This window comes from Scophthalmus maximus, chromosome 15 (genome assembly GCF_022379125.1).
Source record: "Scophthalmus maximus strain ysfricsl-2021 chromosome 15, ASM2237912v1, whole genome shotgun sequence".
Taxonomy (NCBI): domain Eukaryota; kingdom Metazoa; phylum Chordata; class Actinopteri; order Pleuronectiformes; family Scophthalmidae; genus Scophthalmus; species Scophthalmus maximus.
Window position 1 is genome coordinate 6,695,711 of NC_061529.1, and position 22,886 is coordinate 6,718,596.

The 22,886-nt window shown below is 44.5% G+C and overlaps 2 protein-coding genes across 4 annotated transcripts in view; both read right to left on the reverse strand.

Moving 5' to 3' along the window:
- sptb (spectrin, beta, erythrocytic) overlaps positions 1–6,500 on the reverse strand; it is a 41,036-nt gene extending 34,536 nt beyond the window's left edge. Inside the window, exons 1-2 of the mRNA XM_035609597.2 lie at positions 6,154–6,500; positions 309–586 (exon numbers count right to left, since the gene is read on the reverse strand). Of these exons, the coding sequence (XP_035465490.2) occupies positions 309–456 (148 nt within the window). The 5' untranslated portion in view covers positions 457–586; positions 6,154–6,500. The remainder of the gene's footprint in view (positions 1–308; positions 587–6,153) is intronic.
- Positions 6,501–7,333: 833 nt separating this feature from the next.
- Positions 7,334–22,886, reverse strand: part of stard9 (StAR-related lipid transfer (START) domain containing 9) — a 38,999-nt gene continuing 23,446 nt past the window's right edge. For 2 of the 3 annotated variants that reach the window (XM_047337671.1, XM_047337669.1), the window contains exons 18-32: positions 22,612–22,694; positions 22,341–22,402; positions 21,687–21,874; positions 21,030–21,501; positions 14,188–20,904; positions 13,788–13,991; positions 13,490–13,673; positions 12,805–12,951; positions 12,552–12,651; positions 12,172–12,338; positions 11,970–12,034; positions 11,567–11,769; positions 10,687–10,766; positions 10,145–10,303; positions 7,334–9,609 (exon numbers count right to left, since the gene is read on the reverse strand). In XM_047337671.1, the coding sequence (XP_047193627.1) occupies positions 9,508–9,609; positions 10,145–10,303; positions 10,687–10,766; positions 11,567–11,769; positions 11,970–12,034; positions 12,172–12,338; positions 12,552–12,651; positions 12,805–12,951; positions 13,490–13,673; positions 13,788–13,991; positions 14,188–20,904; positions 21,030–21,501; positions 21,687–21,874; positions 22,341–22,402; positions 22,612–22,694 (8,933 nt within the window). In that variant the 3' untranslated portion in view covers positions 7,334–9,507. The remainder of the gene's footprint in view (positions 9,610–10,144; positions 10,304–10,686; positions 10,767–11,566; positions 11,770–11,969; positions 12,035–12,171; positions 12,339–12,551; positions 12,652–12,804; positions 12,952–13,489; positions 13,674–13,787; positions 13,992–14,187; positions 20,905–21,029; positions 21,502–21,686; positions 21,875–22,340; positions 22,403–22,611; positions 22,695–22,886) is intronic. The other variant, XM_047337670.1, reaches the window with a different exon arrangement.

The window sequence follows — 22,886 nt, forward strand, 5'->3', positions numbered from 1 at the left end:
ACACACACACACACACACACACACACACACACACACACACACACACACACACACACACACACACACACACACAACACCTGATGAGCTCGGGTAGAAGCAAAAATGGCTCTGAACAGGGTTTTCTCTTTTTTTTTTACTTAATTTGAGTGAAGGTCAATGTTTTATTCAAGCTCATTCAACCTTGTCAAATTTAAACAGGCACCCATTCATCTCTGCCCTTCCCATAAAAAACGAAAGACTGTCATCTCAAAAAAGTGTGTTGCAGGGAGGACACGGAACTCGGCCTGATTACTATGCGGGGCACTCACCTGCGAGGGCCTTGATGCGTGAGCGCTCGAACAGCCGGGCAGAGCTGTTGTCGTTGTCGAGTTCTCCATCGGGGAGGTCAAAGCGGGTGTTGATGCGGCTGTACTGCTGCGTGATCTCCGCATTGTCAAAGTCCGTGGTGGACGTCATGGCGGCAGCCAGCGTGGCGAGCAGGTGGGGGACGGGACGGCGGCCGGCGTCCTCAGGTGCTCTGGGTGAAGAGGGGGGATGAGCGGAGGGGGAGGAAATGGCAGGAGGGGTCTGGAACACTTGAGGTAGCCTGCAACACAGGGAAAAGGACATAGAGCGGAGGTGTCATTGTGATTGATTATGATTATTAACCGGGGTCGAGCATGTACAAGACAAACTAAAATGACTTTCATGAGAAAGATTATACCAGGAATCAGTATGTAATGGCAGAAAACAAAGAGGTTTGAAGTCTCTTTTAATGTAAATATGTTTTTTTTGTATTATGTTGCGTCACTCTGAGTCTTTTTTCACATTTCATCTGCAGCAGATGGAAAGTTGCACTGTGCTCACGGTAAATCTCAAAAGTTCAGGATGTTTACATACCAGGTGATTGTGAGGCATCACAACTCACACAACTGTGACGTTGAAATTTTAAACCTCCAGCGCACATAGTGTATACATTCTCATTTTTGAATGGCAGAGAAGGGTTGGAATTACATCCCTGGATGAGGTTTAAAATATATATATAATATGAATATATTTGTGACAGAATAGACTGACGTAGGGGGCCAATAAGACAAAAAAAAAAAATGTTCCACCCTAATCACTGAGAAATGAGAAATCTGACTGAGCTAACTTTAAGCAGACTTCAACCTTAAAAAAAGAATGCCAGGACTCAGATCACACTAAATGACTGTGAGAATCTCAAGGACACATCATAATATGCTGTTTTCTGATGTTTTATTAATAGGGCACAATCCTGGAAATGATCAGCTGATTATTCAATAGTGAAAACGCTCATTAGTTGCAGCCACGCTGTCGGGAAAGAGCAGGAAAAAGGTCCCGCTCTCGTTGGAGGCGGCAGTATGCTGCTGCAGTTTAGTTTTTTATTTGGGTGTTGAGTTTCCATTCAGCAGTCCCAGTGCGGAGGAGCTGCATCTATATCCTGCACCAGAATCAAATCTTTGGCAATTTGGGGCAAATCTCTGTGATCTCAGACACGTGTATTTTTAAACAGAAATCCCACCTATCACAGGCCCCAATGCTCCCGTGCCCCCCTCACGGTCTCCATTTTGTGGAGCGTCACTTTGCTCAACTGTCGCCCTGCAGAGTGTCTGTGTATTCTTTGCGTGGGATGGCGGGTTGAAGGGCAAACCACTCTGATAGCTCTATCTGGCTGCAGCATAGCTCTCTTATCAAGTCACCACACAGGGGGGAGGGCAACCCCTCCGTCTGTGTGTGTGTGTGTGTGCGTGCGTGCGTGCGTGCGTGCGTGCGTGCGCCGCAGAACATGACGAAACCGCCTTCTTTTGAATGATGCAGCTCACGTAGTTTTTACTGCGAGAGTGTGTGTGTGTGTGTGTGTGTGTATGTGTGACTCAAGTAATCTATTTAGCACAACACTGAGTTACATAAATAAATAAATATTCTGATCTTTTTCTTAAAAAACAAGAATTCCTCATTGTACAAAATGTATTGAAAATAAAAAAATATTAGGATTCAAATATCACTTTATTATGCACACTTGTACACCTACTTATGCAATCATGTGATCAGCCAATCATGTGTCAGGAGCTTCAGTTAATGTTTTTTTATTCTCAGTGAGTATTTCTAAATCTGCAGTTCCTTTGGGATTTTGCAAAACAGTTAAAAGTAAACAGAGTTTACTCAGAATTGTGCAAGAAACAAAAACCCCTCCAGTAAACGGCAGTTCTTCTGACAGATTGTTGATGAGAGAAGTCACAGGAGATTGGTCGGACCGGTCGGAGCTGACAGAAAAGGCTACGGTAACACAGAAAACCGCTCTTTACAACTGAGGTGAGCAGGAAAATCATCTCCGAACGCACAACAGCGAAATCTGAGGCTGAACCGGGGCACAGGCGCATCCACACTGGACAGTTGAAGACCGGAAAAAACGTAGCCTGGTCTGATAAATCTGGATTGGTGGTGAGGCTGCAGATGGATGAGTCAGAATTTTGCCTCAACAGCGCGAATCCACGGCCCCAACCTTGTGTCAGTCAAGGTGCTGGTGGTGTAAGGACGTGTGGAAAGCTTTTCTCCGCACATAGTTTGAACGCCACAGCCTATCGGAATGTATTGTTGCTGACCGTATGAATCTGTTTATGGCCCATGCAAAAAGTCATCGCAAATGAATATTATAAAAAAGGGAATGAGTTCAGTGAAGTTCAGTGGTCCAACACCAGTCACCAGATCTGAAGCCGATAGAAAAACTTTGGGATGTGGTAGCATGGGAGACTGGGGGCATGAATGTGCAGCCGACAAATCTGCAGAAATTATATGATGCAATCATCTCGAGATGGAGTAGAATCCATGCAAAAGGAGAACTGAGGCTTATTTGAGAGCAAGGGGAGGCCCTAACTACTGTAGTATTAGTACTGTGCATTAATCTATACATCACAAGGTGGACTAACGTCAAGCACTTCATATACTGCTGGGTGGCACAGTGTAACACTTCAGTACATCTACCTTTCTACAAATCTCATAAATCCACGACATGAATTCACAATGTCGTCCAAAAGAGGATGAGCGCGGCGCGTTCAAGAGAAGAGGCCCACAGTGATGCACAGTGACGGCATCCTACAGGTGTCCCCTCCTCCTCCTCCTGCCTGGTATCAGTCCTCTGCAGACAGCCATTATCAGAGCGGGGGACGCTCCACCCACCAGCGGGGATCCCCTTATCACCTCACACACACACACATACACACACACACACACACACAACCTGAACAGAACTACTTGCACAAGGGGGGCTGTACATAAAACCCCCAGTAAGACGCTAATCGTGTCCGAGGACGCGACTGCTCGACGACTTGAGCTGCACAAACCACAAACTTCAGCAGTTTGGGGCCGAGACATTTTACTCAAGTGATACTTGCAGCGGGCTCATTTCATTCGGAGCTGTGTGAAGACGAGCCCGGCCTCCTGCTTATAGACAGTCCTGTGACAGAAAGGTCAGGAGTTCGGCCGCCCTGCCCGGCAACTGTGCGACGGTCAATAGCGACGTATACTCTCCGGTGGTGTCCTTGAACAAGAGGCAGAGCTCGGACCCTGTCAGCTCCGAGTCCCTTACAATGTAGGAAAAAAACTAAGAACTAAAAACTCAACATACCAGAGGGCTAAAACAGCACATGGTATCTGAGACTGGAAAAGAAAAATCATTATAACTGATTCTTGGTACAAATGTTTCAAATATCTAAACAATTACTCCACGGATCATTCAGTCTTTCAGGAGTCAAATCATGGAAAACACGACTTAGAGAGAGTCACGCAACTCTGAGGTTGCAACTTTCTAATGTCAACTGGCTAATCACAGACACAAACGGTGTGATTTCATTATATGTCATAATATTACTGTTGCCATGGTGATGTATAGGGCCTTAATACCGATATAAATAAACACAGATTAAGTGCCTCCACTGATAATACAGATGAAACAAGTCTAATTCTTTGGCCCCCCTTGTGTTTCTCTCCATCACTGCTGTAAGATAGAGTCCTCACGCCACGTGGTCCAGTAAGTACAACCTCTTTTTTTTTTATAGCTGCACATTGTGAACGGATAAGTAAGACACGCTGGATCATTTCTCATAAGTTGTTAAATGTCAAGACGGATGATAAAAAACAAGCCTCTGGGATTTCTGGGGGGGGGGGGGTAAACCACATTACATTTCTTTTTGGAAGCATTGCCTCGGGGTTGTGGTGATTTCTGTGGATGCAAATAATTGCCTTTGAATGGTCGATTTAAATATTCACTGTGAAAAGTTGAAATTCTCTTTAAGAGCCGACGACACAATGTCTTGTGTGTGATGTGTGAAAAGAATTTCGACGATGACCCTTCTTCCCGCGCGTGATTTCCATCGACGGCACCGATTTCCCCGCCTTGTTGTTATTGCATGGCTATACTGTACTGTACACTGTAAGCATCACATCAACACCTGAGACGAACGATAACCCTGACAACCACCATGCTCCCAGCAGAATGTACTGTATGCATTGCTGATGCACTCTGTATAGTGCACTCTGAGCAGCGCAACACATTAGTTGGTTCACAGCGAACACATTATTCTGAGTTGGATGGAGAGGATGAAATAAGAGATGGGTGTCGTCAAGGTGTGTGTGTGTGTGTGTGTGTGTGTGTGTGTGTGTGTGTGTGTGTGTAAGAGCAGTAAACTGGACTGAGGAGAGGAAGGCCTGTGGTCCGGCGGAGAGTAAATCTGAGACATAAACACAAGACATCGATATGGAGAGGAAAGAAGAGGAGGAGGAAACAAGATCGAGTCACCAGCAACGTCTGCAGCTTTAACTTTCACCTCAAAAACTTACAAAAACCAGGACACACGTTGCGGACAGTGTGTGTGTGTGTGAGTGTGTGAGTGTGTGTGTGTGTGTGTGTGTGTGTGTGTGGTGGGGGGGGGTGGCTTCCTTTGTTTTGATCAATACTTTTGTTTTGACTGCGGCGACACACCAAGCCCGATCTTGTGAGAGGTTATACAAAAGAAATGATAGTAAACCATTCCTGAAGTGTGTTTACACAAAAGTCCCTGCTCGTTCAGACGCCGCTACACACTCACACTTGTCCTTTTAAGGGGAATGAAGATGGGGAATGTCTGTTTCTGTGTGGGGAACTTTTCATTTCTGTGTTTTTTTTATAAATCAGGGGTGGAATGTGCAATGAGAAAAAAATATGCAAGCACTTGTGCAAAGTACTGTTTAGATTAAAATATGTGGTGCATCATAATTACAAGTACATATGCTCAATGTTTTGTACCTTTAAGACAAAGTATTTCCACTTGATTCTACTATGCATGCTTTTTGTACTTTGCACGACAAATATTTGACAGCTTAGGGATTTACGTATTTCATACAAAACATGAGCTGTAATAGTTTAATATGTTAAACCATCCCAAACGTTTATAGAATGGTTGAGTGTAGCTTCACCTTCAACAGCTACAAGAATAAAATGAATTGTTATGAATAAAACCAAGAGATAAAAGCATCAATAACTGACACCAGTCACATATAGGCAATTTTCTGAGTTTTCAGTACTTTGATTACTATCTTTGATTGTAAATAGTTTGGTAAAATGCTTTTACTTGAGTGACATTTTCAAAGCAGGACTTTTACATTTTGGCAATATAGCTTTTATAGCATATTGCACTTTTGCAACTTCAAGTAAAGAGTTCCTCCATTATTGGTTGAACTTTTGGGAAGCGCGCTGTGGCACGCGCAGTTTGCGTAATTGCGCGCAACTCCACCACCACCACCACCACCGTGGGGCTTCGCTGCGGCCTGAACAGTGAAATATAACAACCCGACAGCGAGGGACTTTTGTTTTTTTCTTCAAAAGATGTCGTCGCTTAAATTAAAGCAACGAGTGGCTCACTTGGATAAAAGCGCAAACTCATTTCAGTACCAATTCGTCCACCACGTTCAGATCGACGTCACTGACATTGGCAAGCCTGGTGCAACAGGTGGTTGTGGAGGAAACTTGTAACTTCAAACCACAAACACGACGGCGAACATGAACAGAAGGGGAATGAGCATCACTCAAAGGCCAGCGACAGCAACTTATGTTTGGCCAAAGATCAATAATTTCACTTAGTAACGTCGCATCAACTCTCGCCTTCAATTTGCACTTACTCGCCTCTGGATGTTGTCCTGTCCCAAAGTGTTTATACCTCGACTTCTTCTCCCCTGCCAATAAACCAATTATAATCCCATTGACGCGCGGCGGTCCTGGTCCAGGTCGGAGCGGACGGCGGAGGAAGAGGAGGAGGAAGAGGAGGAGGAGGCCACGGTCCTGCACGCGGGACGAGGGAGAGGGGCTGAAGGCGCCGCGCGCTCCACGGTCATTCCCGAAAGCCAGCCACTGACCCACCCTGCCGGGTTAAAAATAAAGTGGGAGCATCCAGTGCATGATCCGTGCGCGCAGGGGACGGACATTCCTGACATGAGCTGGTGACTCTAAATGGCAGAGACACTTGTGATCTCAACAACCCCCCCCCCCCCCCCCCCCCCCCGAAATCCACTCCACACTCCACCCACCCAACCCAACCCAGGCCGGGCTCTAATCGCACACACAACCACCTCCCACCTCCCACCCAACAGAGACCCACATTCAGAAGTGTCACCTCCACTGCTGCCTCCGTGTCACTCACATGCAGGGTGGTGGGAGAAGAAGACATGAGGTCCCGGGGGCGTGAAGAAGAAGGACGTCCGCTCATTGTTCAAAGGATTGTCCATCAGTGAATACACCTGCCAGATAATGTGACACACAGTGTGAGAGAAACTCTTTACAACACTCTCACTCCAGTGTTCAGCTCTTATCAGCAGAAACATGGAGGGTACAGCTAGAGGACGGAGGACATTTAAAGCATTCAATTTTCACCCTCCTCTTATGAAGACATTTTATATAATAACCACTTAGTGTTTCTGTATTGTTGTTCATTATTTGTTTATGCACCTGCAGCTGCTCACAGACAGTAGAAGCTATTGTTGCTGAGGAAGACAATGCAAGTCATATTTTGTTGTCAATGACTTTGAACTAAATATATTCATTATATTTTCATTATATTATTCCAAAAACGTTATTTTTCTGCATTTAATAAAAAGCGCAAGTAAACTATAGTATCCAATTATGCATTTTGATCCATTTTGATACTAAGGTTCAATACCCAGCTCTAGGAAAACTTATAACAATGAATAATTTTGCAAATGGATAAAGATTGTGATCAACTGTTGACTCGCTGTTTATAAGTCTGGTAAGAGGAATTTACATAAACAGATGAGAAACCAGTCAAAAAAATAGGGGAAAGAAGAATTCATTTTAAAATATGTTTTGTATTGAAAAAAAATGTTTTAAAAAGGCCACACACAAGGCGATAACATCTTATAAGTAACAGGAAGCAGAGTGTTTATAATAAAATACATTTACCACACAATGTCAAAACATAAATAACAATGCCTTTCACACAATAACGGGCACTTGAAAACATGTCGATACACAAACAAAAGAAATCAGTACAAAAGTTTTTCTCCTTCGCGTCTTCAGTATCGCGTCTCTTTTCTCTTTGGTTGCCCCGTTAACGTCTTAAGTCACAAACTGGAGCGCTGCAGTGGCGGACCCCAAAACAGTCCTGAATCCTTCAACTACTGTAAATAATATGGCTTTGTGTCTGGATCCAGAATGACCCAGCTCTGACTGAGAGCAGTCCTGCACTTTAAGATTCGCCGTCTGCATAGATTTCACACTGTACATAACAAAAACAAAAACATCAATAAATGCATAAAACGGTTTTGTGCGAGCGGCAACACATTCGACAGTGTTTCAAACTGCAGGCAGGAGGATCAACATAAATACAACAGACTCCTGCAACAGGTGAGAAAACAAAAGGCCTTAACACTCATCTTATGCAGATTTGGGGGGTACCATGAAGTACTGATGAAGAACAGGGAGGTCAGAGGTCAGGGTCTACAGAGCATCATCCCTGGAGCCTGTGGGGAACTCGAGGGAACACTGTTTTGCTACAAAACTGTCTTGAGATCAGATTTTCTGTGGAGAAAAAGCTGCTCAGTGGTTAAAATGTTCAGTGTTCAAACATATAAACACATACATTAAATTTAACAGTCAAAGACTAATTAAGTAATCCTTCGTGTTCCCCTCAATAAACCTCTGTTTTATCCGATCCATAGGTTAGGGAATGTAGCAAAATTATTGTGGCAGTGAGACGATAAAAACATCCTCCCAGCAAACTTAAAAAAATGGTCCAACTTGATTAATCATGTGCCTTTAATTTAAACCTTGGTACTGCCAATTATGTGCTTAAAGACGATAAAACACAGACAAAAACCTTTACGAACCAAGCTTCATAGTGGGAGGCTAAAATTAATTTTACTGCCCTCCCGAAAAAAGGTAAAACTACCTTCAGTCAAACTTAAATTACTATATCCTGCCTCTTATGTGACCCATTCCATAATCCCTTTTGTACAGTCCCTTAGACACTGAATTTCTACCCTTTTCGCCGTTATGTGCGAAAATCTGCTCAAGGACATTTGAAAACTCATTTTCTGCATAATAATTTCACCAAGTGGTTAAAATATGGAAAAATCTGGGCTGAATAGTATTTGCAAAAATATTTCCTTCATACTGTATGTTTGGATGGGGTTCAACCCGTCAGGAAAACTCAGGTTTTACTTCTTTCATTTTAAAAAAAGGAAAGAAAGAAATTCAACTAATTCTTTCCTTTGTAAATGTTTCTCAATGTTCCAGCTTTCATATCTGACAAAAATGTCTCTCAAACCTTCAACACATTGCTTGACCCCAGATCTGGTACAAAGTGATGCTGCCTTCTTTGTACAGTTTTAATCTCAGGTGCACTGACACGTCCTTCTAGCTGCATCTATCAGAGATAGATAGAAATTATACACTGGGGAGACACTAGTGTGGTTAATATACATCACAATCATCCACTGACCAACTCTTAAATTTCTGTTTTTTTTCTCTATTGCTGGTGTTGACCTTGACTTTGGTTGCGGCTCATTTATAAACAAAATGGCTAAACAGGCACTAAGGAATCTAATTGGCTGGTGCTTATCGGGTTATGACAGAATTATCAAAATATTACATCAAATTACGTCTAATCCCAACTGCAATATACTAAATGTGCCAAATCATTAGCTTAAGACTTCCAATCAATCTTTGGTAAAAATAGGATTAGGGTTTTTTTTAAAAGCATTCGTGGATATGTACAAATATAAAAATACAGCTTTATCATCTTATATAAAAAAATACCTTCATACAAAACCAAAAATAAGCTGCTTCAACTTTGTAGCTGGGAATCAACATGTAACAGTGCTCTGGAAATAAAAATGAAAAAAAAAAAGTCAAGTAAATAAATCTCAGGTGCAAATTCCAAACACATACTAAACTCCATGCTGGGGAGAGAGTTTAGTCTAAGTGCTCACTGCTGACGTGTCTTCATGTGTCCGCTGGATTCACGCAGCGAGGAAAAGGTCGAGATCAGCGATGACGGCCGCCTGTCGTCGGGCAACAGTGTTCAAGAGGCGGGCAGGAAAAGATGGACTTCCCAGGTCCACCTTATGGAGATGACAAAGATTCATTTTTACAAACTAAATTATTCACAAACGGTATCACCCGTCAACCATCATTTTTATGGATGAATCCAGATCAAGTTAACAAATGCAGCATGCAGTGAGATTGTGTAAAACTATTGGCAATAAAGTCTTTGAAATGCCATTAAAATACAGGTTATAATCTAAAAACATTTTTTTGTTTATTATATTGGAAAACCCATTAGGGTTCTGCCTGAGCAGTCGCTAATCCTCATTAGGTTTACCTGCTGCAACAGTAAAAGTCAATTCTGGAATAAAAAAATGAATGAATGAATTAAATTAAGTTGCAAGTCATTATCACTAAGATCAAGCAGTGTGCTTGGGTTTTGTTTTTTTACCAAAGCCTGCAACAATAGCAAAATCCCACAAACCACCTTTATCCATGAGAGGGTTCCTTCTTCTGCCCGTGAACAAAACATCTGTGCTTTTACAGGCACTTTAAAAGTGTCGCGGTGTCGCTAAAAAGCACAAGAAATACCTCCGAGCAGCCGTTTCTCACCTGCAGCAGGTATATGACCCTGGTCGCTTCTTTACCACCACGTCTAATTGGCTGGAGGACCCAACAACTGGGCATCATTTCCCCCCGAACGGCGACCACGCTGGGACGTGGCAGGGACTCCTCGAACACCGACTGCATCGCCAGCACACACAGGCCACCCTGAGGCGGAGAGGGGGAGGAAAACAGTCATCAATAAAACAGGCAGCAAAAGCTTTTTTTTGATCAGCCAAGAGGGAACAGCACACCGACAACTGACACGGCTTCCTCTACGACCGCTGCCTCTGGGCCGGTGTCATTCATGCTCGGCGATGTTTCTGTGAGCATGAGTACAATCTACATCACATGTTCTACATTTTGTGGATTCGTACCCAAGCGGTTTGCCTTTTGGTCTCAATTTCAAAACACACTGTCTGATTACGGCTTCATGACAGTCAAATTAATTTTCTTTTGCGAGCTGAGATGTGATTTTGCGTTCAACTACGCTGCAAATGCGAAAATAATCATCAGGACCCGGTCGGGCGATTTTCTGCAGCTGTGCTCACCAGTTTGGACTCGGTGCTGATGCAGCAGAAGTCGCGCGGTTGGCTGAGGTGGCACGTCGATGGATCTGTGAGTATGTAGACTAAACAGAAACACACACATTTTATGATAAATGATAAGGTCTTTCTAACACAATATTATGAACTAATATAATTCACATCTGTATTGAAACAAACTTGTGTGAAAGTGTGAAAGATTTGAAGAGAGCAGTGTAGATGAAGAGCGTCCCAGCAAAGCTATTAAACGCAGCATAATGGAGGTGTGAGAAATTGAGTCTTGCAGTAGAATATAATTATCAGTGATGAATGAGAAACTGTATTGTACTGTACTGAAGATAGCTACTGACTGCAGATGCATAATTTGAAGTTAATACATTTACAGTGTCCATAAAATATAAACAGTTCTGCGGCAAAGATAAAAAATATGAATATTTTACTACACCAGTATTCTTGCAAAAACGTTTTGCAGCTCACCTTTAAAGAAAAAACCCAATATTCATCATTATCTTATTAACTGCTTATTCAACTAATGAACAGTTGATCTTATGTTTCATGGATCATAATGTTCATCATGTATTCGGTCACATTAAAGTAAACAGTGGTGGAGGAAGTATTCAGATCTGTTGCTTTAGGTAAAAGTGGCAATAAACCAATGTAAAAACATGTTTGATCAGCAAAATCTACTTAAATGAAGACAATTTTATTAAATGTAGCCTCAAAATCTCTCTTTTTTTTTAAAGCAAAATTTTTTTCCCTCCGAATTTTATTTAAAATGAAAATGTGTAGTTTAGTTCTTGAGTTAAATATTTAATGTTCTATCACTCGTATTGACTTAGATCATTTATGGAAACCAAGTGAAGGTGGAGACTAATGAGACACTCACCCAGCTGAGTGCTGTCATCTAGTGGTCGTGTCCAGACAGAACGAACCGAGTGATTGTACATGTGGCTCTTGGACAGCTGGCAGATGACGCACCACAGTGTGTCCAGAGGTCTGTCCAGCTCTGCGGCTGCCAGGAAGCCATGGACAGACGGGCTGGACGAGGGCTTGTAGTAAACCTGGACACCTCGTTCTTCTCCTTGGTACCTAAATAAACACAGAGTTACTACATTAGCAAACTGAGTGATGCATGGGATATTGTGGGACAGAAGTAATGACTTTGCGGTTATGTATTCTTAGGATTAATCAATACTAAAAGGAAGCCCTGAATAGACAGACTTCAATATTTAAATTTTAATCCCAAACCATGGGATCTGTAAGCTTTGGATGCAATTATTTGATTTTACCTCCAGTCTGCTGTGGCCTTCCCCATCACCAGGTTGGTCAAATCTCTGGCGGAAGCAAGTCGTACCTGCCGAGGACAAAAAAAACAACAACTTACAAACAAGGAGAATCATTATGATGAACACTTATTAGAGGTAATCTTTTTGTGCCATGGCTGAATTCTCAGGCTTTCTCAGGTCAACTCTAATTTCCAGTCAGTCTTACCTCAGCGAGAGCTTGCCGAAGGAGAATGGATGCTATATCCTGATAGGTTGTGCAGATGGAAGAGGAGGAGCCAAAGGAGGCGGTGCGTTTACGCGCACAAGTGGGCGGCGATGGAGACGATGTCATCAGGGGCTCAAACCCAGTGATAGAGGACTCAAGGCGGACATCTAATAAGACACAACGCAGAACGGATTTAAATGACTAACCATTGACAGACAATTATCAAATTCATCTAGAATAATTTAAAATATTTCTCTACAACGTTTCTAGATTCAACACTATTCCAATGCTCCTTTGTATTTGAACTTTTGAGCATACTTTTGGTGCTTTGTTTTTCCCATGTCTGTTTGGGGTTCAGTGAATCACTGTTCAGTCCTTACCCTGGGCAGACAGCCAGACTCGCTGCGTCTTCACACTTTGAGGACCACACATAGGAGGACGTGTCCTGACCTTTAGCCCTTCATCCTGAAACCCCGTCGTCTGATCAAAAATAGAATCAGTGGCACAGTTGTCTTCTTTTTTCTCCCTCATTTAAAAAGAGCGAAGTAAAGCTATTTACAAGTTAAAAATCATCCAAAACATTAATACTTATAATACATTAATACTGAGTATTTCAATAACTAGTATACCAACCTGTCCAGTCAGAACTGGTCGGTTGCTGGGCTGTAGCTGGACAGTGTTGCCACTGTTGTACCCTGATGTGGGTCCAGAGGAAAGACTCAGGCTGGATCCGGTGCACAAGGTGCTGTTACTGATCCTCGTCCGATGCCTCAGGTCATCCTGTCCGAGACACAGATGGAGATACCAGAGAAATTAAATTTGCAATACTGGAAAGGGGCATTTTAAATATCCAATAGCAATATGCTAAATTGATCATTCGTATTTGATGTCAATATAACAAAAATATGAACAACACGAGCCAATTTCCATTTGCAAGAATTGTTATTGTTTATTTCAGTTTTTGGCAAAATTAGTTCCAATCATATGTAACCAGAGGAAAAATAGAAAAATAGAAAAACTAATTCTGTGATTGATAATCAGACTTATCTAAAGCGTGAGAATTTGGTAATCAATTACCTTATTTGATAATGAAGTAGTCAATAAGTCATTGATCAAAGAGAAAAATGCTGGTTTAAACTTGTCAAATGTGAAAATTTGCTGTTTTTTGTTATTAAATGATTCTAAATTAAATATCTTTGATCAATAATAAAAATTGTCGGTAGTGCACAGGGATTTAATCAATTGTTCTTTCTGACACTGATCTGAACTAAAATCTTAGTCTGAACTATTATGTTATTGCCCACAGACACAAACTGACCTTCACTTCCTGAGACAGGGCCTGTTGCTGGAGCCTCCTCTTCTCCTGCTCCGTCCTCTCTCGCAGTCGTTCTCGCGCCTTTGCAATCTCTGTCCTGGCTTCTTCCCGAGCTCGGCCGTAGTCGCGCAGCATTTGCTCAATGTCGGACGGATACTGGCTCTCTCCTTTAGGAGGACTTGTAATTCTGACATATCGATGATACATAAAAAATGTTTTTATAGGCCTTTTTTCCAGTCTTAATTGAAAAATGAATTAAATTGTTGTTGTGCTTTGATTTTTTTGGGGGGGAGAGTCTTACCTGGTGCTGTCTATCACATCTTGGCGCAGCTGTTGCAGGGGCTCTTTGAGGCAACTGGGCATGGCAGCCGGCGCCCTGGAGGACGGAGCAGCCTCTTGAGGAGAGGAGCGAGGATGTTTGCTGGGACTCAGACTGCGAGCTCTCCGGTAAGTCTGGAGCCGCTCCTCCCTCTCCTGCCTCAAACCCTCAATACTCCTACGATGTCTGAGGGGGAAGGATCACACAGATAGAAAATACAATCAAACCAGTCAAAGAGGAGGTGTGTGAGTAATTTCTACAATGCATAAGAGTCAGATTTTAGTGTGGTTTACATCAGGCCATAATTTATTCAAATAGAGAAACTTCCTCCTTAATTTAATAACATTAAATTAGATCGTGTTTGTATCATGTGTATCCTTACCGATCATACAGCTGCTGTTTGGTTGGAGCAGAGGTCGGTGGCTCTGGCTCATCCTTGCACCTCGGTGAGAGCATCTTCAACAGCGTGTCTGTCTCCCCCAGCCCGTAATGCAGCTTGGCCTCCGTCAGCTCCACGGTCAGAGGAGTGTGTGTTGTGCTCATGCTGAGGTTGACCGTCGCCATAACCTGCTCCCTCTCCTGCCGCAGCCTCTCTATCTCTCTCGTCCTCCTGTCGCTCTGCGCCACAGACTCCACGTTCGAGTCTGAACTTTCTATCTCGATCCATTCGCCGCAGTTTCTGCTCTTTTCGCGGCCATTGCCCAGCGATGTGTTCGGCTTGTTGGCGTGTTTGGCTTTTTGCTGGGTGATGCCCGACCAGTTGGTGAACTTGTTGTGCATGGGCAGGTCTTCTGGGAACGCCCGGGGGTCTTGACAGGCGAACACGCCGGCGACGGGTTCAATGTTCACGAGGACGTCTGTGTTGCACTCACTGGGCGCCAGTGACACCAAGTCATCCTCTTGAAGTTGAGCAGTCCCGTCGCTGGCTGGTGACGGCTCGTAGTGATCAATGCAAACATCCAAAGAATCAACGACAGGTCTTCTGTAGCCTGATGGTTTTCCGTGTCTAGCTTTAGCCGGCTGTATGTGAGGGGTGTGACTGTGCAGAGTTGGACCTTTTGTAGAATTAGAAGTCCTCGGTTGAAGAGAGGTCATCTGCCATTTTGAGCCGGCATGGTGGTTTTCCTCATCTTTACAGGTCTTTATAGATCTATCCAGTGACAAATTAAGGCTTGTAGAAGATTTATCTGATCCTTTGGGGGCTGAAAAACTAATTTCACTCACCTTCTCAAGTGACACAAACTCTGACTGACTGGATGAAACATCACAATCTGGTGTGGACATTTGCACATCGTCTGAGACAGATGTGCACACTGACCGTTGGCTAGAAGGCCCAGTGGGGCTGTCTTCCTCAGAACCGTGGCTCATTGTTCCACCCGAATATTTTGAAGGACACATTGTGTTTTGCGATTGTTTTCCTTTCTGCTTCAAGCGTAATCTCGCTCCCACGGTCAGAATGGGAGATGATGCGCGGTCTTTGTATGTGGCCTGTTTCTTTGAACAAGGAGACGGATTATTTCTCACACATGAACTGGGATTCTGTTGGTAGATGTTTCTCGAAGCTCCACGGGCGATTTCAGACATTGCAACACTTTTATGGCACAGTGATTCGGACGTGCTTTGCCTTGAGACTCTAGAAGAAGCCGATCTTACATGTCTTTGACATTCAGCTGCAATCTTCACAGGAGGCATCTTGAGAGGGACATTGTCCGACATTGAGGCGGCAGAGGCGTTAAACATCAGGTCAGACACGCTCTTTTCTATTTTTCCACCGGCCTTAGTTTTTGTTTCCAGCACACAGTGCACATCCTTGCCTCGAGACACACCGACACCCTCAGAGCCGACCACTTTGACAATCACATTGATCTCGTGAGATTTGGGCTTTTCACTGGGCGTTTTATGAACGACGACGACGTCCTTCTCTGCTCGTGTGAAAAGCTTTTCCACAGCGGTTTGAGTTGAGCAGTCTCTCGTTGTGCAGTCAACAGACTCAACACAAGAGATGCTTAGATTTGACAAGTTGACACTCCTCCTCAGACCGGACCTGCGGACTTCACCTGTCCTCATCTCCTGGACGTCTCCCAGAAGGTCTGAGGTGCTGTGGATCAGTTTGGAGAGGTGGGCCGACATGCATTCCATGCTGGCCCACGTGGGAGATCCTTTAATGTCCGACTTCGTTTTCTGTGTTGCTGGTGCATCGGTGTTGCTCCTTCTGTGACGATCGTTCCTCACTGGACCACCACTACCAAAATGTACAGTTTGCAGCCCACGCTCTGTTTGTGTACCATGTTCACACGTCCTCCGTCTTTGGGCCTGTACTTTGCTCACCTTGGACTCTTGATCAGACGAGTAAACATACATTATCTCATTCACATGACTGGAGTTGGTACCACATCCACCAGGAAGGCCGTTGCTTGAGGAACTGCCGCTAACCGTGGCTAAATGACAGTGAACGTCGACACACCTCTGTTGACAGGGCGGAGATGTTTTGTTCGCCTGTTCCTTATAATCCTCCATGCTGCTGAGCGTGCTGGACAGCCCCTTGCTGGTGGCGTAAGTGCTGAGGTGGGAATTGAAAGGAGAGTTCTGCCCATTCAAACCGTTGTCAACACTGCAGCACCTCGTCATGCGTTTCTCGGCGCTGTTTAGAAGCGGAGATTTGCAGGAGAGGTCGGCGGCGCTGCCGAACGACGGGTTCTTATAGCAGGGCTGGTTCGAGTCGCCATCTTGCCACTGGTGAACGAAAGGGTTGATGTCACTTGAGGCAAAATGCATCGGGGAGTCCTGGGACTGCAGTGAGTGATGAGGTTCACATGTCTTTGCATTCGTAAGGATTTTTTCTACGTTTGTCTTTTGTGACATTGCTTGAGGAGGTAATGAGTGTCGTTTTTGGCTGTAATCTCTATTAAATCTAACCTCTCTTTTTCCGGCAGAACAAGTCTTCATTTTAGTTTTTCTCACTAATGATGACATGGAAGCATCTGGACTGTTACTTCTAGTTTGTTTAACTTCTTGATAACAAAAATTCTGTGGTGTGGCGAACTTTAACCATTTAGACGGGAGCCGGTTGTGATGCCCTCTGGTGGTTTGATCATCCTCCTCATCATCCTCATCCGATGACTTCAGCGAGGACTCAGACGAAGAGGTGGAATGAGACTGAATATTAGACTTTCTGAACCTCTTCGACTTGGTCTTTTTAGACGGTAGAGAATTACCTTGTGTACCATGAGATGTGTCTGCGTCACTTTCTCTGCACATCAGAGGTCCAGTGCAACTTGTGTTTTTGACAATATTTCCTTGTGCTCTTTTGAGGAGAGGCTGTGTGGAACCAGAAACACTTGATTGATATTTAAATTCAGGACCTTGTGATTCAGATTGGTAAGTCAACGTTCCTTCATCGTTTTTCATCACACAGTCTCCTTTTCTGTCAACTTCAGTACGTTTATCACATTTGCCCTTTGAATTTGACATATTGTGCTTCTGGTTGTGTGTCATTCTGTCTTCACAAGTCTGAGCCAAATAATCTGAATCGGTTTGCGTACAGATAAACTGATCCTGTGCAGCGATAGACAGTCTAACTTCTGTTTCGACATTTCCACCAAGGCCAGGAGTGACAGCAAACCCTTTCATAGAGGATGTATTCTGGTCGCTGTTGTGATTGGGTGGTGTGAATTGGACATTTCCTTCATCAGATAATAATTGTGTTGCTCCAGATGTGTCTGGGCGACAATGTTGAGGTTTTTCAATTGTCTTTGGTGAGCTTCTTTTGAATGAATGATGATTTTTATCTTCAACGCCGGATGCGGCTTCCGAACGGACAGCCTCTACATGCCAAGATTCATAGTTAACATTTATATCTCCAGCGGAGATGGAAGGTGTTGAATTATGGTGAATTTGTGGGTCATCTGGAACTGTGGTGGGGGCATCAGAGCAGGTCTGGTTGTCCACTCTCTTCAAGGGCGTGTCACTCATGGCAGAATTTGGATGGAAAGTTACTTTTTGTCTATCACTCTTTTCTTGAGATAGAGAATTTTGCTCCACATTGTTTCCGTGAGAATCTCTAATTGAGGACAAACTAACTTGTTTCAAAATGGTGTTTCCAGAGCGATCAGACTCTCCGTTTCTGCCAATGGGAGCGCTGTCCTGGACAACACAGTGATCTTTTATTGGCTTGTTTGATATCCCATCAGAAAAGTTATGACTTTGGTCAATGTCAGTAGTTACTTCAGTGGATTTAAGCATGGAGCTGTCACGTCTATCCCTCAGTTCAGCTGACACATTTGATGCCACTTTGGCTTCTCGTGTCCTTTCCACTGATTCATGTCCACTATCGTCTGTCCCTTCTCTCACGGTTTCCTTCCCACAATCCCTCAGCTGTTTCTCCGTCAATGTATGTTCATCACCATTGAAACAAAAATTAAATGCAGATAACGACGAAGCACTCAGTCTTTGACTCATGCTCATCCGCTCACCGTCGTTGCCAATCAACGACAATCTCACTCGCTCTTTCACCATTTCAGAGATTCTCAGCTCAATGGCACTACATATAGCATCGGATTTGCATGTGTTCTTTCTGTTTTCTTGATGTATTCTCTGTTTATCGATTTGGGGTTCTCCCCCTTCTGTTTCCACAACTACTTCCTTCATCGTTTCATTTCTCTTTCCAACTACCTTTCTCTCTCCCACAGAGTCACCACTTGCAAGCCCACATTTTGAGTCCTCAAAGAGTTTGCTCACAGGATGAAACACTGGCGATGCACCTGACGCCACTTTTCTTCCAACTTTGCCTTCGGCACAAGCGGAATCAAATCCATGGCTGTAGGTTTCCACCGCAGGCTGCTCCCCTTTAGAGTCACTGGTGTTGTTATTGTCATCAAGCCGAATATCTTCCCGGCTGTCAACTGGTGTCGAGCAGAAAGTTACCAAATCTCCGCCGTTGCTCCTTTTTGGAATTTTCAGGCTGCCAATGAAAGCCTCCTGCTGCTCTTTGTTCCTCTTCCTGGAATTTTTACAAGCCGATTTAATGAGCTCCTGTTGTATCGCGATGCACTGCTCAGATCCTTTGGTTTCATCCCCTGTCGGTGATAAATATTTGGTCTTCTCAAACTCACACTGCTGTACATCTAGAAGCGTTTCCATTCTATCTAGATTGCATAGTAATTCACCTTCAGTGGTCGGTTTGAAGGCACTCAAAGCTTCAGACACCTTGTTCAGTTCTTGGCCTTGGTTGGAGGGATTTGTAGAGAAATGAAGTTCTGACTGACAACCTGAGGGGCAAATTTCAGTGTCAGGAGACATAGTGGCATCACCAGCTACCAGCAAGGTGGATGTTGCTTGTGCAGCGCAGGGAATCCCAGTGTATGACACAGTGGTCTGGTCTGAGGAGGGTAAGAAAGCTGGACTTTCAGTGCTGCTGCTGTGGCCTGGAGTATCTAAAACCTTTTCAAGCTGTGACCCTAGTTGCTCCACAACTTTCTGATTCCACATCAGGCCATCTTCTGGTGTTTTTAGAGCCTGAGACCCCCCTGGAATCAGTCTGTTTTCATGTACTGTTTCCTTTACACCATTAGTGCTGGTGGGTGTTGAGCTAGAGCTTCTGTATCCGCTCTGAGAGTCTGACAGGTTCATACTGGTCATACTGGAACTACTGGTGCTGCTGCTCTCCACACGTGTGAACATCATTTTTCTTTGGAAAAGCAGGGAATCCTTTTGAATCCGGGGACTGTCTGCTGCGTCGGTGGACGACCAGGCGTCAGTTAGCGCCAGCAGGTTTTCTGGCTCTCTCGGGCTGCAGCTGCTCAGCGAGCGTGGGCTGCTTGTCACAGCGGTCTGCATGTTCCCAAAGTCATCCGCCAACGTCTGCACAGTGTCTTTGACTCTGGAATCTGCTGCTAACGGGCTTTGAGGATTCCCCGTTGCACCAATCTTTCCTTTGTGTCTCGATTCTGGGGAACCTTGCTTGCTCCAGAGCGCCCCCACTGGGATTACCTGGGGTTCCTGACAGTTGCCCCAGTCCTCTGCAGTCCAACTGTGCCCCATGGGTAAATCAGAGGGATCCTTCACCAGCGAGTAAGTTGGTGCCACTGTTCGTCGAAGTCTCTCCATTGCAGGGTGTTTCCCACTGCTTTCCACAGCCAAAGAGTCTTCAGACATCTGACTGTCTTCACTTTCTGCCTCGCTCCGAGCAGCTTCCTCTTGTCTCAGCTGCTCTGCGAGAGCTGTCACATAAGCAGAGGAGAGAGAATCAAGAGAGAAAACACTCTCACAGTCTGACGTTCCTTCATCCCTCTCGTCTCCCTCTTCTTCCCACCCGACCAGTCCCCGCTGCCGCTCAACCCATCTGCTTGTCTTTTTCATCAGAGCCTCGGCACTGTGCCATCGCCTCTGTCTAATGTCCTCAAAAGCCGTCCTTTGGTCAAGCTCCCCGCATGAGACGGCTGCTTTGATGCCACATTTGCTTCTGCTCGTGTTGCCATCTTTTAGGATCCTGTCTCTTTTCTGTCTCCAGTGAAATTTGCTTGCTATCCTCCCCAGAGGCTTGAGCCCTCGTCCACCATTCGCACCCAATGGCGGTTTTCTGAAGACTTTGGACAGCGCTGTTTTTAACCTGGGCCCCACAGAACCAGAGAAAGATTTCCTGATGCTTTCTAGTCCACTGTGAGGTTCACGGCATGTTGTTCTCACCGTCATACAAGAGACAATTTCAGAACTGGTTTTGTCTGTTGCGGATACCTGTATATTTTCTTTGCTGACTGGCTGCACAGTGGTTCCAAGTGGTGACTTCAGGGTAACTGTCGAGTTCTGATCCAAACGGTTTTTGAAAGACAGGTCTCGGTTTGGCAGCAGAGGTTTTCTCTCAGGCCGTTCCCGACAGGGCAGAGCTTGTGGCTCCTCACTGGAAGCTTGTCGGATGTTTTCAGACGAGTTAATTCTACTCTGGCAGGATTGACTTTGTCCTGAGCAGTTAGTCCCGGAACAACTTTGAGTCCTTTCCCGAGGAAGACACTCATCCGAAACCCACTTCCTGCTGCCGATAGAATCAGATGTTGAGGGGGAATTTGAAGTCAGTTCAGTGGATATGTTTCTCTTCAGGAAATGTCTGTTGAGGAGAAAAAAGGGAATATTATTTTTTCTATTGTAGCCCCTTATAGTTAAAAAAAACAAGAAGTTTGCTTCCTGCTCTCCATGAAGCTAACTCTGCAGGTTTTCACTTTTCGAGCTCACCTGAAGATAGGGGTGTTCTGTGGGTAGAGCCGGGACAGAAGATCTGCTGAGAATGAGTGACGACGAGAAACAAAGTGTCGCTTTGCGGGGGACACCAGCTCGGGAGACTCGGGGCTGTCTGGTCCTGGAGAAAGAGCCTTTTCCAGCTGCTGTAATTCCCTTTTAGCTTCTAACATATGCTGCTTCCGGGCGATCCTCTCCAGCTGGTACTGCAGCCTCTTGCGACGGATGCGGCTTTCAGCGCGACAAAGGGTGTGATGCTTTAGTAACTCCTCCTGCACAGATTTCTTCCTGGCTCTTACCATCTGGCAGAAACGATTCTCTGTCAGATCTCCCTGATCCTCGGGCACCTGACTCGTCAGTCGCTCCGGGAGGGTCGCAGGGATATCGTCTGTCTGAACTCCAGACTCCAGGGTGACTGTCTGCTCAACAGTGGTCAGGCATTGTTTCTCTTGTAAAATCCACTGCTGGACTATTGATTAAGGATACAAAGAGAGAAATGTTGAGAGGATGAAAAACCTTAACACTTATTAGTTTGAAGAATCATTTTTTTTGCACTTTAAAACTACTTTTCTCCAACTAGACTTTTTTGCTTGGATTTAAAAAGTTGATGTGTACCTAAATGAGCACAGAGACAACTTTTCTACAAGCACTTACTCTCGGTGTGCTGCTGGCGAAGGTGGGCCTGCTCCCTCTCCAGCTCCCTCTCAGCCCGTCTCTGTGCGGCCTGGATCTCCTGACGCAAACTCTCCACGTAGCACTGCTGCTCCTTCACACGCCGTCTCACAGTGGGCTCCTCACCTGCGGGGAGACTCAGCTGCTCTCCGGGATTCGCTTCCTCGACACTATAATACAGGCACAGAGATCCGGGATGAAACAGACTGAGAAACTATGATGAAATAAGAGGAAAAAAGAGGAGAGAGTAAAGCTATTATTTTACCTCAGTAAAGCACCTTTGATGTCAGAATATAGCGATTTGGTGACAGAGCAGAAGATTTCAAGTTAAAGCCGCTGTTGTTGGTTTTCAGTTCAGCGTCTCGGCTGTAACTAAGTAACGCCTGTGCCTGTCCTGTAAACAGCTAACTGTGATTGTTCAAAAGGGTGGGGCTAATGGAAACACATGCCATCTGCAGCAGCTGGAGGAAAACATGCATGAAGCACTGCCCTATTTCTACAGCATGTACAACGGTACGACACTTGTGCTTCTTATTAAATATGCATGCTGAGAGTTGGCAGAATAAGGTCTCTATAAAAACCACACACTCACCGAGAAGGAAGGATATTGTTCTAAAACAACATTAATGTATTTACCTGTGGTCAGGGGTTAAGGGGCAAAGGTCAACGTAGGTGCAGGTCATGCCACCTTCACTAGCCTGAGAATAGTAAAGAAGAGATCCACTTTGAAATTTGCCAGAAAATAAACAGTTAATAAAACAGACAGTTGTCCCAGAACAGAAAAAGCAATGTATTTTTGTGCATCGCCGACATTTAAGTATTTCAATTATCTGCTCATCATCAATATCATCATGATTGCCAACATAACAATTAGCATTATATTCGTTGTGAGCTGAGCGACACCTACCCGTCTGCGTTCCCGGAGGATGGCTGCCTCTGCCGGATGGTTGAAGCGGAACTTATGCACTCCTCCCAAGGTGATCACCATCCCTGGAGACAGAGAGGCATTATCATGTGGTCTTTTGTGTATTGAAGAGAAAACATATTTGTTGCTACAGGTATAGATTGCTATAGATTGTATAGATTGCTACAACAATCTACAAAGAAGTCAGAGTTTAATCATGGCCAAACAGTTATGGAAAAAAGAAAACGGCTCTCTGAAAGTTTCAGAAGAGTTTCAGT